Source organism: Penicillium chermesinum (assembly GCF_028974085.1).
Source record: "Penicillium chermesinum strain IBT 19713 chromosome Unknown utg000009l:1.0-952002.0:1.0-954369.0, whole genome shotgun sequence".
In the NCBI taxonomy this organism is placed as follows: domain Eukaryota; kingdom Fungi; phylum Ascomycota; class Eurotiomycetes; order Eurotiales; family Aspergillaceae; genus Penicillium; species Penicillium chermesinum.
The window spans coordinates 331,334-344,270 of NW_026695319.1; the positions used below are offsets into that span (position 1 = coordinate 331,334).

The 12,937-nt window shown below is 48.6% G+C and overlaps 5 protein-coding genes across 5 annotated transcripts; 4 read left to right on the forward strand and 1 right to left on the reverse strand.

Annotated features, from left to right (window-relative positions):
* Positions 1 to 534: 534 nt before the first annotated feature.
* Positions 535 to 1,812, forward strand: N7468_010561 (acyl-CoA desaturase; the record flags this gene model as incomplete). Its single annotated transcript, XM_058479856.1, has 2 exons — positions 535 to 739; positions 812 to 1,812. 2 exons carry the CDS (start codon positions 535 to 537, stop codon positions 1,810 to 1,812), a joined length of 1,206 nt encoding a protein of 401 aa, XP_058325379.1.
* A 444-nt stretch (positions 1,813 to 2,256) lies between these two features.
* On the forward strand, positions 2,257 to 4,040 carry N7468_010562 (uncharacterized protein; the record flags this gene model as incomplete). Its single annotated transcript, XM_058479857.1, has 5 exons — positions 2,257 to 2,759; positions 2,823 to 2,930; positions 2,983 to 3,268; positions 3,345 to 3,416; positions 3,474 to 4,040. 5 exons carry the CDS (start codon positions 2,257 to 2,259, stop codon positions 4,038 to 4,040), a joined length of 1,536 nt encoding a protein of 511 aa, XP_058325380.1.
* Positions 4,041 to 4,789: 749 nt separating this feature from the next.
* Positions 4,790 to 5,880, forward strand: N7468_010563 (deoxyhypusine monooxygenase; the record flags this gene model as incomplete). Its single annotated transcript, XM_058479858.1, has 2 exons — positions 4,790 to 5,277; positions 5,358 to 5,880. 2 exons carry the CDS (start codon positions 4,790 to 4,792, stop codon positions 5,878 to 5,880), a joined length of 1,011 nt encoding a protein of 336 aa, XP_058325381.1.
* Positions 5,881 to 6,028: 148 nt separating this feature from the next.
* On the reverse strand, positions 6,029 to 6,516 carry N7468_010564 (DNA-directed RNA polymerase I core subunit RPA12; the record flags this gene model as incomplete). The annotated part of the gene is made up of 3 exons (XM_058479859.1): positions 6,029 to 6,047; positions 6,106 to 6,337; positions 6,402 to 6,516. 3 exons carry the CDS (start codon positions 6,514 to 6,516, stop codon positions 6,029 to 6,031), a joined length of 366 nt encoding a protein of 121 aa, XP_058325382.1.
* A 364-nt stretch (positions 6,517 to 6,880) lies between these two features.
* N7468_010565 (putative sister chromatid cohesion protein Mis4) lies at positions 6,881 to 12,569 on the forward strand (the record flags this gene model as incomplete). Its single annotated transcript, XM_058479860.1, has 5 exons — positions 6,881 to 7,043; positions 7,121 to 7,310; positions 7,372 to 7,508; positions 7,564 to 11,833; positions 11,960 to 12,569. The coding sequence occupies 5 exons, from the start codon at positions 6,881 to 6,883 to the stop codon at positions 12,567 to 12,569; spliced, it is 5,370 nt and encodes a 1,789-aa protein (XP_058325383.1).
* Between the last annotated feature and the right edge of the window lie 368 nt (positions 12,570 to 12,937).

Below are 12,937 nucleotides of genomic sequence, written 5' to 3' on the forward strand. Positions count from 1 at the left end.
CCTAAGCTATACTTTCTTTTTCCTTTTTCCTTCTTTTTCTTGCCCTGACACTCTAAACGATATACCACTTCCAGTATGGGTAGAACAAGAAAAAGCAAATATACAGAGCTCAGCCGCACTATTGAAATTGGCAAGAGATAAGAACGGCCATTGGGCTAACCTGCGACGCATAAAACTTTTAGAGGCATATGACCTGCGAAATAGTGCAAGAAGCCTGGCTAAGACATGCCAGATCTGCTGCGCCGCATCTGCATGTAACTGGGCATGCTCGTGTGACACACCTGGGCACTATCCAGAAAATTGATGAAGATCACCCAATCCAAGCCAGTCAAAGTAACCGAGCGAATTGGTTGGCTGAGGACCATGAGGCACACAGATGGAGTATAAATTATAGGGGCCTCCTATACCAAGTGAAGTCAGGGTCCCAGGCTAGACTGCATTCTAAATCAGAAAGACGAAGAAACGACATTCCCCAACATGGAGGATCCTATTGCAGATCCAACAGCATTGATTCTTCCCAGAAAACGAAACCATATGTCGGCACAGCCTTACCCTCCGAACCCCATAAAGAAAGGCTCCAATAGTCCGATTTTCTTCTCTCTGAACGTTCGCAATACATTCGCACTTATTGTGGTCCCCCTTGGAGCATGTCTCACCATCCCTTGGGTCCCTGCCAATAGGAAGACGTGGTTGTTTGGAATATTCTATGCATATTTGAGATCCTTTGCCATTGTGACGGGTAAGTCCTCCTGGAAATGAGCGCCCTGAGGCCATTTCTGAACCACTACATTATTAACACGAGCGAAATTAGGATACCATCGCCTCTGGGCTCACAAAACATACACTGCCAGTACAGCTTTGAAGCTGATATTCGCTCTCCTTGGCGCAGGGGCGGGGCAAGATCACATCAAAAAATGGGCTCGCGATCACCGTGCACACCATAGATATGTCGACACTGACCAAGACCCTTATAATGTCAAGCAAGGTTTCTTCTATGCCCACATGGGATGGATCCTATTTGAAAACAACGAAACATCCAATACCGGCTATGTGGATATTAGCGACCTTAAATCCGACCGAATCGTGCAATGGCAGCAGAAAAACTTCGTGCTGTTATTTATCATCATGGGCTATCTCGTCCCCGCAATAATTTGTGGGCTTGCTTATGGTGACTTTACCGGAGGGCTCATATATGCTGGCTGTATTGCCACTGCTCTACAACAGCAACTCACATTCTGTGTGAATTCAGTGGCTCACTGGATTGGAGATCAGCCGTACACCGATGCGAAATCGGCGAGGCAAATTCCTTGGGCCACTGCGATCCTGCTCAATGGGGAAGGATATCATAACTACCATCATGAATTCCCGACAGACTACCGAACAGGGATTCAGTGGTACGACATTGATCCGGGCAAATGGTTGATTTCGCTTTATTCTTTCATTGGGCTTGCCTCCAACCTGAAGAGTATTCCGCAAAACGAGATCAATAAATCGGTCCTGCAACGGAAACTTCAACTGCTAGAGAAGGAAGGTGAGAAAGTGAACTGGGGAATCCCTCTTGATGAACTGCCTGTCTGGAAGTGGGAAGATTATGAACAAGAGGCGAGGACTGGGCGCAATCTGATTGTTATCAGAGGGGCTGTCCACGATGTATCGGCCTTTGTGAATGAGCACCCCGGCGGGCCAGCAATGATCGCAGGAGCTATTGGGAAAGATGCTACTAAGCTATTCGAAGGGGAAATCTATCGACACTCTAATGCGGCATCAAACTTGCTTGATCAAATGAGGATAGCCTTGATTAAGGAAAGCTAAGTCAAATTACTGAAGGAGGACTTCCGCACATCGACGCTCCGATCAGCCCAGGCTTCAAGGTTTGGGCAAGCACCTTGGAACTCAGGAAGCATCTTGCCAGCGATTCCCGGTGTTCACATTACTGTGTCTAGTCATTCGAAATTCAAGCAAAGTTGAGAGTATAGAACGCCCTCAGGACGTCCGATCCATGAGTAAAATTCTAATTTGGTCACAATGAAATATCAATCAATCAACCAATCCATCCAAATTCTCTAAAAGCGGAACAGAAAAAGATAAGAGCTAAATCAATCCCTTGGGCCATTTCTTTGTGCAGCCCATAGGTTTCAAGTTATTAATATCTCTCATACTGGGGAATTAGCGGACTGCCATATAACTGCCTGTCTGCAGCTTTTTACTTACCATGAACATAACAAAGCCAAAAAAAACCTCCTCAAGTATTCCTCAATGATTGCCGGGTCCCAGTCATCTTCGAGCTCAATCTCGAGATCCAACCCCTCCGACAGCTCAAATGCGGTTTCGACAGCGCCCACCTCGGCTGGTTCTCATATGTCTGCACAAGGTGAAAAGCGGAAGAGAAATGACCAGCTCGAGAGGCATGTAAAAATGCGCAAGGGTTTCAAAGAAGAACTCAAGGGACAAATCGCAGAAGGTACTGGTATTGGAGACGAGATGGAAGAACAGATCAGAGAGGATATCGACTCGTCTGAGAAGGGCCTATCTGAGGAGAATTCGCCTTGGGTCCCGACCGCCAGGAAGAAGCTCAAAGTAAAAGACCTCGATTTGGACAAATCGTATGCCGAAGAACTTGGAGCCACCGAGACGGAACCGAACTATGGAGAGATAGCCCCACGGCAGCCTAGATGGAAGCATAAGGGGAAGGCGCCGCTGCTTGACGCTTCCAAGCTCCCTATAGGGTGGAATGCAAGAGAACCAGATTTGCATCAAGAGTGAGCTATCTATTGACCAAAAAAGCTCTCTCAGCCAGGTTTTAGGCTAATTACTTTCTCCAGGGATATCAAAGGCCAGATTCAACGCTGCGAGGAGAGAATCAAGGACAACATCATGCCGTTCTTCAAACATCGATTAGAAGAGTATGAGGCAAAAGAATCAAGACTCATGTAAGCCCTCCTAAAGGAAGAGTGTCCGAGAACGGAAAATAACACTGAAAAGAGCTTTGCGAAATTCAGAGAGGGATGATCTGAGCTTGCCTGTTCTTCGCCGGATACAAGATCTTCGGAGATTGGGAGAGGCGCTCGAAGAAGGCGGAGACACCGACAAGCTTCCCAATGTCCGAGCAATCCTGACCGCGTACAGAACGAAGAACCTGGCCTGGACTGATCTTGTCACGTACTGGTCAAAAGGGCAGCAGCTCTCTCAACCGAGGCCGTTTGATTGGGATGAATTTGAAGCAATAAATGCAAAGCACCAAGGTCATAAAAGCTTTTGGGTCGAGGGGGTACGTGTTCTTGTGTCTGCAGAGCTTTTGATAGAATCTCTTCTCGGAGTAGAATATTGACTGACATTTTCGATAGATCCAAAGGAGCCCGCCATCTCAACAACCAAGGCTACTGGTAAAGCCTTCGGAGATGTATAATGTCCATACGGTATGACTTGAATATCTACTTGTCTTACCTAGGTATCTGACATGAACAATCTTATAGTACAACATTGCACTTCGTGCCCCTGGCGCAGAATGGTGGTGTGAGCTTGAATTCTTGTATGACACTGGAGCAGACTACATGGAAATATGGGAACAGGATCTTCCTGCGATCCTGGGACCGAACCGTGAGAATCTTCCAATTGTCGGTAATACCATGGTCTTTTCGGCGAGATCATCGTATGTGTCGAGGATCATCGAGCTTGAGTCTACCCTACTTGACTCCAAAGGCCGTCGAATGTGTGAATGGCACCGTATCACTTGTCTCATTGGATCGAGGCCTGAGCATCACCCGGGCATAGTAGAACGAACCGATGGATCTACCTTGCGACGTCTATTCTACTTTGCAACGGTGCCAAATGACGCTTTCGATATGGTGATAGCTGACTCCCGTTTGAACATTCGATTACCCGGGGCCCCAAATGACAGACAGCGTCTCACGCAGGTTGTGCCCCAGGGTACTAAGAATACGGCGCAGTTCGTGACGCCGGCTCCCGTTACCAAGGAAGAGGCTGCGACTTACGCCGCAAAAGGAGCTTCACCTCCGCCTAGAAAAGCTGCGTTTTGGTGATTATCGTAGCATGAGCCCCCCGTTTTTAGATAGGAGAGGTGGCCTTCGCTCTCTCCTAGGTCTAACGTATAGTGCAGCGGGGTTATAGATTGGGATACCTTCTCTTACGATGGAATCTATGTGCAATGTATTCATTTTTCCCATTTTTCATCCGATGTCCGTGATCTTGTGGTAAAGGAACTGCTGTATGTCGTAGGACTGGATGGGTGTCTGCCTTACTAGTTCGCTTCATTTACTAGTTAACTATAGGCTGCCCTTACATAAATTTAGCTGCGGCTTGCGGCTTGTTCTGGGAGGCATTTCGCGAGAATACTACCAATGGCTAGAGTGACACTTGATATTAAGCGCTTGAACATACTTGAAAGTTGGAAATATACTAGTAAATTTGTCGCAAGAGTTTGTTTGAGGGACTAAACTCTAGAGAAACGAACAGAAAAAATTTGGGGCCTTGTATACTAGTAATTGCAAGCCCGTACGGCATTATGGACAGGGCCTTTCTGTACTATAATTTTGCTTAAGAAACACTGGAAATCTCTCGTACTGAAATCCCTCGACCTCTCAAAGTTAGAAGGGATAACATAGGGCCTCAAGTGTCGGCACCAGCGGAACTAGGAAGGATTAAGCGCGGATCAGGCCGATCCGAATCGACGCAGCCCCGCCAGGTGGGCCGCCACTAAAATTTAATCATGATAAGATCAAGAAAAAAAATGGCCTTTGCCCCTCTCTCCCTTCTTCACAACAACCTCACAATGGCTCCCTCTACTACCGAAACTAGTCCGACCGACGAGACAGTTCTGACCCTGCGGAAGGTTCTTGTCTCGGAATCAGAGCCTCTTGCTCGCCGATTTCGCGCCCTGTTCTCGCTCAAACATCTGGCCTGCCTCCAGCCTCCCACCGAAAAAACCCTCCCCGCTATTCAGGCAATCGCCGCCGCCTTCGCATCTGGCTCCGCTTTGTTGAAGCATGAACTCGCCTATTGTCTTGGTCAAACCCGCAACCCCGATTCCGTCCCCTATCTCCAACAAGTCGTGAAGGATGGCGAAGAAGATGCAATGTGCCGCCACGAAGCTGCCGAGGCCTTGGGTGCCTTGGGATATGCAGAGAGCCTGGATATACTAAAGAAGCTCCGCGATGATGAAAATGAGCCAGAAATCATTCGCGAAACTTGCGACATCGCTGTCGACCGTATTCTTTGGGAAAATTCCGAGGAGAGGAAGGCCGAGAAGCTCAAGCCCAGGTATGCATTCTGCTCGATAGAGATGGATTGAAGTCGCTTTTTGCTTTCTAGCTTGCTAATAGTTCTATCCTTCTATGTAGTGACTTTGCCTCCATTGACCCTGCGCCTCCTATGCCCTTGCAAGCGAGCGAACCTGATATCCCCGAACTCGAGAAGACATTGCTTGACACGAAGCTCCCATTGTTCCAAAGATACCGGGCTATGTTCGGCCTCCGAGACCTTGCCTCCCCTCCTGATCTTCCAACCGCGAAGGATGCCGTGAATGCACTGGCTAAGGGCCTCAAGGACCCATCAGCCCTGTTCCGCCACGAGGTCGCCTTCGTTTTTGGCCAGCTCTGCCACCCAGCCTCTATCCCTTGTCTCACAGAGTGCCTGAGTGATCTACAAGAGGTCGGTATGGTGCGTCACGAAGCTGCCGAGGCTCTCGGAAGTCTCGGTGACGAAGACGGTGTTGAGGACACACTCCGCAAGTTCTTGAACGACCCGGAACAAGTAGTGCGCGACAGTGTGATTGTGGCGCTTGACATGGCAGAGTTCGAGAAGAATGGTGAGATCGAATATGCCTTAGTACCAGATGGAAAAGCTGCTGTGCCGGTGGCATGATAGGCCTTTGAACATACTGGATGCAAAGAAAAGAACAGAATTAACAAAAATGTCGTAACGTCGTTATTTTGATACTCTCATCGCGCTATGTTATACAACCAAAACACACCCAATTCTCGCTTTTGTACAAGTCATATCTTTTTATATCTTAGTTGTTCGAGGTTTTCCTGTAGGTGTAAAATTTTAGCAGCCGTTTGCATTGAAATCCATATACTTCTGACGTACTTGAAACCGCAGACACAGCGGTAGAAAACCGTACTACCCTCATCAGCACTACGAAGCTGGACAGTGGTGTAGAACATCTCCTTTCTTCCACATTTTTCGCAAGTTTCCTTGATGACAGCTTCAGTCTTCCGGTCCTCCGCGGACAAGGTTTGAACAGCGGATCGCTTGGCCCTCAGAGCAGATGGGAATGAAGAAGGCTTCGACTCAGAAATGATTGTCTGAGGAATTGTGTCTGGTGTAAAAAACATGCTTATCAGCTGAATTCCATTCATCAGTAGGTTTGTTCAAGCACATACCCTTGTTGCGAGTTCCGCAGACATTGCAATGTAAGATCGCATTGGCATCTCCGGTGGACTCTCGCAGCAGATTGCCGCAGTCGGTGCAGAAAATCAAAGACCCAATGACAGACATATTGAGGCCAAGTGTGGTCGATAATGCAGCTGTCGAAGCTTCTTTCGTCCGAAAATTTTAGTAATGGCTGAGATGTGGACTTGGTGCGACAATAACTTTTTTTTTTTGAATATGCACGGACCATCGCGATGTCTGATACCCGCAATCAGGCGGTCACACATGGCAGTACAAGGAACCTAAATGGAGATGGTAGACAAAGTTGTTGACCGTGAGTTCCTTCCCTGGACTTTACATCGCGACCACCGATGACCTCCCCGCTGCGAAATATGCCATAGATGAGCCTGCTGTCTGCCATGACTCTGCCCCCGAGCAGGCCCCCTTCGATGACTAGCGCCTTCCTTTCATATCGTCGATAACCGCCATCATGGATCAAAATGGACCCTCGGTCCAGGTCGTCATCAATGGCCAGTCGCACTCACAGTCGGCTTATGCCTCAAATATGTCGCTGCAAGACCGCTCGCGGCCGCTGTCCGTGGATGAGGCACTGCAGTACTCTGCCATGTCCAGCGCTCCGGTGTTTGGCTTAGGTCTGTCAACCTGAGATCTTAAACCCTCCATTCAAAATGACAAGACCCTCAACAATGCTAATGTGCTTGCTTTCCAGACTGTGTAATACGCCCTGATGTCGGCCGTCCTTCTACCACTTCTTCAATAAACCATGTCCTCCAAGCGGGTCGCAATACGCTGAACGAGCTCAACGCGGAAATACAATCCGGGCAAGACGAATCAAGTCGTCTGGAGACGTCCCGTGAATACCTTCAGCAGTTGCTAGACGGCGACCAGCTAACTGAGTTGTATGTTGAATTGTTCATTCTAATGCTATGTTTCATAGGCTAATTGATATATCATCAACAGCAAATTCCGGCTTCCTCCATCCCTCAAAACGAACCAACAGCCTTCCAAATTTGCCCCCAATGGTTCGTCGCCTGGTCACGATTTGCTTGGCTCTTTCGCAAAAATGATGCTTGACTCGACCGATATTGCCTTTCGTTGTAAGACCAAATCCTATTATCGGTTGTAATGATCATTCGGGCTCATAGAACACAGATCCGGAAACGACACCAGTGAAGATCAAGACAGAACGGAAGGAACCCGCAAAGAAACCTCTCGTAGTTGTGCAGCAGAACCAGCAGGCTTTCGCTGCGAACAACGCTGTAACAGCACCTCTTCTACCGCAGCAGCCTCAGCCAGTTCAATCATCTCAGCCACTTCGATCTCGTCAACCTTCTCAACCCTCTCCGTTACCTCAACCGTCACAATTGCCTCAAATTCCTCAAATAGCACAACAGCCACAGCCGCCTCAATCGTCCCACAGCCAGTTTTCTATTGTAATTCCGACGAAGCCTACTCCACAAAAGCAAAACTCGCGACAACAAGAACCGATGAGCATGGGGAGGCCGCAAGTGGTGATAAACAATGAGGATGAGGTAACCACCTCAATGATGGGAATGAGAGACCAAAAAGCAGAAGCAGATGATGCTTTACTTAGACTTCAAGATCTCCTCCACGAAATCTTCCAGGCTGAGGATCAGATCGAACCTGAACAACAGATCATTGCTACGCCTGACAAGCCAAGTCCACTTTTCGTCAGTGCACAGTCTCTGCAAGTACACGGTGCGCTCTTGTCATCTGATGCGCATACCCGTTTGCAAAAAGCCATTAGGAAGGTGGTGGGGTTTGAAAGGCTACAAGACATTCCCTCGGACTATCTTACCAGAATCCAGAAGCTCTGTGAGAAATCCATCCTAGCGTCGCAAGGTCCTGACCTCAGCTTACATGATGCGACGAATGAAAATGAAACCCACGAATGGCTTGCCAAGGTCGAGGATGTGCTCAACTCTCTTCTCGCAATTGGAACGCTTCTACAGACAATGTCGGGGCGTCGGACAGAGCGGGATCTCTGCCCTGAAGACCTAATCGAGGCAATACCGACCGTCTTGAACCAGGTCTTTGATCACTGCATTATTCCTGCTGTGGAGTCTCGTTCCGGAGGGAAAGACGCTGATAAATTCTCATTCTTTTCGTCTTCCAGGCGCATGATCGGAAGTTTGATCCATCAAAGCAAAAAGGTCTTAGCTCTATTTGCAGATTTTCTTTCTCGTATTGAGGTTTCCGAGGGGACAATCACAGCAGCATTATTTTTCTCTTCCAAGTTGATCTTCGTCGAAAATGCACATAATGATAAGGACTCGGCCGTGGGGTATCAGAAGTATGAGCCTGCAAGACGAGCTGCGATGGATGTCCTTGCCAAGATTTTCTCCAAATATCCCGAACAACGGCCTTTCATTCTGGATGAAATTCCGGTCTCGCTTGAAAAACTTCCCTCAACTCGCCAAAGTGCCCGGCAGTTCAAGCTTGCTGATGGGAAAAGTATCCAACTTCTCACAGCACTGGTTCTCCAACTTGTGCAAACGACCGCCCTAGAAACGCCATCGCGATCTTCCAAGTCAAAGCGTCGTTTGCAAACCGACCCGGACGAAGACGAATTGATGGGGGATGCTGACGATAACAAAAATTTCAACTCGGATGAGGAAGATGAATTGGACGAGTCGTTGGAGCGCCTAGCAGCGAAGGTAAACCGACTTTATGACAATGCGATGCGCAGCGCGCAGTATATCGTCAAATTCATCGTTCAAAGAGCTATGACTTCTACCAAAAGCGGGGAACAGCCTTTCCGGAATATTCTTGACCTGTTCACTGAGGATCTGATTAATGTCCTTGGTTCCACCGACTGGCCTGCCTCTGAACTGCTTCTTCGGATAATGGCATCTCAAATGGTTGGGATTGCAGACCTCGACAAGAGCCCTGCGACAGCAAAAAGTATGGCATTGGAGCTTTTAGGATGGATGGGTTCTGCCATCTCGGATTTAATCGCAACTGCCCAACACATGCTACCTGCACTGGAAGATTCCGATAACGAGCTCACCGATTATTTGAAACAGCAGTTTGAGGACTTTCTATCCCGTGCGCTGCACCCACAAGATTTGGTCGCGCCACGAGGCCCCTACCGAATGGCTTTGGAGTATCTGTCACAGGACAGAAACTCTGAGAACTGGCAGATGACGAGTGCGCGAGGCTTCTATCTTGCTCAATGGGCGAAGACCGTCTGCACGCTTTACTACAACTCCGAAGACAGAGATGCAGTGACGACTGATGACATGGCTGACGAGCTGGTGGTCCTTCTATCGAGGTCTTTTTCCGATCCTCATTGGCTAGAAAGTCATATACAATTTAACTACATGTCGAACGTTCATGGTCGTTTTGCCTACGTCCTGACGGTTTTAAACTCCAGCTTTGGAAAGGCGTTCGACACAATCCTCAAAGTACTTTTGAACTCTATTGCCAGTGACCAGGCAAAGGTTCGTAGTCGCAGTTTGAAGAGCGTCATATACATGCTTGAGAAGGATTCAAATCTGCTGGACAGAGATGCTTCGGTTATGCGTGTGATTCTTCGGTGCACTACAGACGCATCGCCGATGGTGCGAGACTCGGCGCTCTCACTGATCGCCAAATGTATTGTGCTGAAGCCGAAGCTAGAAGAGGAGGGATGCCGCAGCATCCTGGCTTGTGCAAGTGATCAAACTGCTGGTGTGCGCAAACGTTGCATCGGCCTACTCAAGGAAATATACCACACGACATCACGACTAGAACTGAAACTTGCTATCCTTGACAGTTTTCTTCAGCGAACTGGTGATCTGGAAGAAAGTGTGGCTACGCTGGCTCGTCAAACGTTTGAAGAGATCTGGCTCGTTCCATTCCACGATTCTATTGATTCGACAACCGATGCGCCGAAACTCAAGGTGGCGTTAGGTGAGCAGGTTGGCCTGATTATCAGCCTCGTCCAGCGCAGTGATGCTGCGTTGGAGTCTTTAAGCACCTGTCTCAAAGCAGTGCTTTCAGAGAAGTCCAAGTCAGCAACCTTGAATTTCAAGGTGTGCAAGAACATGGTCTCAATAATGTTCCAACGCCTCGTGGAAGATGCGGATGCGTCCGGTAAAGAGTTCCAACAGGCGCTCCTACAAACAATCACTGTATTCGCAAAATCGAACGCGAGGCTGTTCAGTCCTGATCAGTTGGAAGCGTTGCATCCATACATCGGCCATCTTGCTACCGCCGATGATCTGTTTATCTTCAGATCCGTTGTGGTGATTTACCGATGTGTTTTACCATTTCTCTCCTCGTCCCACAACACCCTTTTAAAAGAAGTACAAAATGATCTCTTCAAGAGTGTCGCTAAACTCGCTCGTTCAGAGCTGAATGAGGTCATGGCATGCTTATGGACGATCAACAGTGTTTTGCAAAACACAGACAGATTGGTCAAACTAACCATGTCTGTGTTGAAGCCGTTGCAACAATACAAGAGTGTTGACCTGACATTGGAGAAGCACTCGGATGTTTTAGCTCGCGCCAGGAGCTACATTCGGATCGCCGGTTGCGTGGGTCGGCACTGCGACCTTGAGAAGTATGCCAATCACTTCAAAAACTCGTTCCAAACTTGGAACGGTGGAACGGTGGCTAGTTTGATGGTTGATTCTATCCTTCCTTTCACGTATCCGAACCAGCCCCATGAGCTGAGGGTCATGGCTCTGGAGAGCCTAGGGTCGATCTGTCAGTCTTGGCCAGCTCAATTTGCACGCGAGCCTACTCGGAAGTCATTTGCTCAAGTGTTCCAAGAAGAAGCGCCGGGTCTGCAAAACATTGTTCTGCGAGCATTTGCCGAATTTTTCGCCATCCATGAGGGTAAATCTGAGAAGGCTGTTCTGCCGGCCGCCGACCCTTCATCTCAAGAGGATTCCACTCGTCTTGGAGGATCCTTAAAAGCCAGTGATAATGACGGCGCTGCTGCATTGATTGCCCAGAATTTTCTACCGAGCATGCTCAAAGTAGCCCAGTCACGACAGGACGCTTACTCTCTGACCGCAATTGAACTGATCGCGAGTATCAACCGTCAAGGCTTGGTTCATCCTAAGGAATGTGCTGGTGTTCTCGTTTCTTTGGAAACCTCAACAGTGCCTGCCATCGCTAAGGTCGCCTTTGAAACGCACAAAATGCTGCACTCGCAGTACGAATCTATGTTCGAGCGCGAGTACATGCGTGCTGTGCAGGAAGCATTCTACTACCAGCGAGATGTTGTGGGTGACTCTTCTGGGGCTTATGCACGGCCTTTTGTTCCGAAGTTAGCATCTCTCTTCGAGATAGTCAAGATCAGTAATAGCCGTTATCAGAAGAAGTTCCTCGCCAATCTTTGCGGCAAAGTGAACTTCGAGCTGAAAAAGTTGATACTACCGGGGACCCCCCGAGCACCTTCTTCTATCACGTTTTATTACTCAAAACCTTGCCTATTTTGACTACGGCCAACTCGCTGAATTGGTCCCGACGATTCTAACCATGGAACGGATTGTCTCTTCAACCGGTACCGTTGTCGCGCATGCGATCGAAACAGACATCTTCCCACGCCCATTGGGCCACCCGTAGTGGAAACCCCTTCTGGCATGATGGAAATGCCATCAAGCATGCCTATGTCGATACCCATGCCCATGCCTGGGGCTCCTCCCGCGGCCCAATTGGTCAACCCTGCTACTCTTCGGCTGTTGGCCACTGCAGCCGCCTCGTTATCAATGCTGTGGGAGGCCCGCACTTACCTTCGCCGTCTCTATGGTATCAATTCCAATGCCAAAGACAAAGACGGTAAGCCTGCCACGAAGGAGCTTAACAAGGCAGCGACAAAGGTCCACGGTATCACCGGTGATAGGCTTTGGGAGGCTGTCGCGAGAAATATGACTGCCCTGGAGAGCGAAGAAGCCATGCTCAACAAATGCCGCGAATTCTCGACTTTGCTTGCGATCGACGAGGAATTCAAGGTTGATCGCGGTGACGAGGAGGGTGACAGTCTAGATGCCATTGGAGAAGCCGATGACCTGGACAGCGCTTCTCGCCCAATGAAACGCAAAGGCTCTATGTCGAATGGCAGTGCCAGCAAGCGTCCAAAGAGCCGCAAGAGCTCTGTTGGGAAGAAACCTTCCAGCGCCGAACCTGACAATGGCTGGGATTAACTGAATGCTCGACATGGATTCCACTTCAATGATCTCTTAATGTTTGACCCCTACATCCAATATATTACTCGACCTTCTACCTGATGACTTTTTTTCGACCTTTATTTGCATAAGGCGAGAGCGGGCGTTGGCTTTTTGATTTGTGCGGCGGAATTCTTCGTGGAAGTCCCTTTTTTTCCTTTCTACTCCAAGTCAAAGGGTCATTGATTCATTAAATAGTTATGCCTTTGCATAGTTGACGGCGCGTGATTATGGGGTAAGCGGTCTTTCATGCTGGATTTGATTCCCCGTGTGGGCTGAGTCTGGCTCCTCCTTAAGCTCCTAGGGAGAGCAGCGAGTACACTAGTATATAATAGAACCTTCGAGTA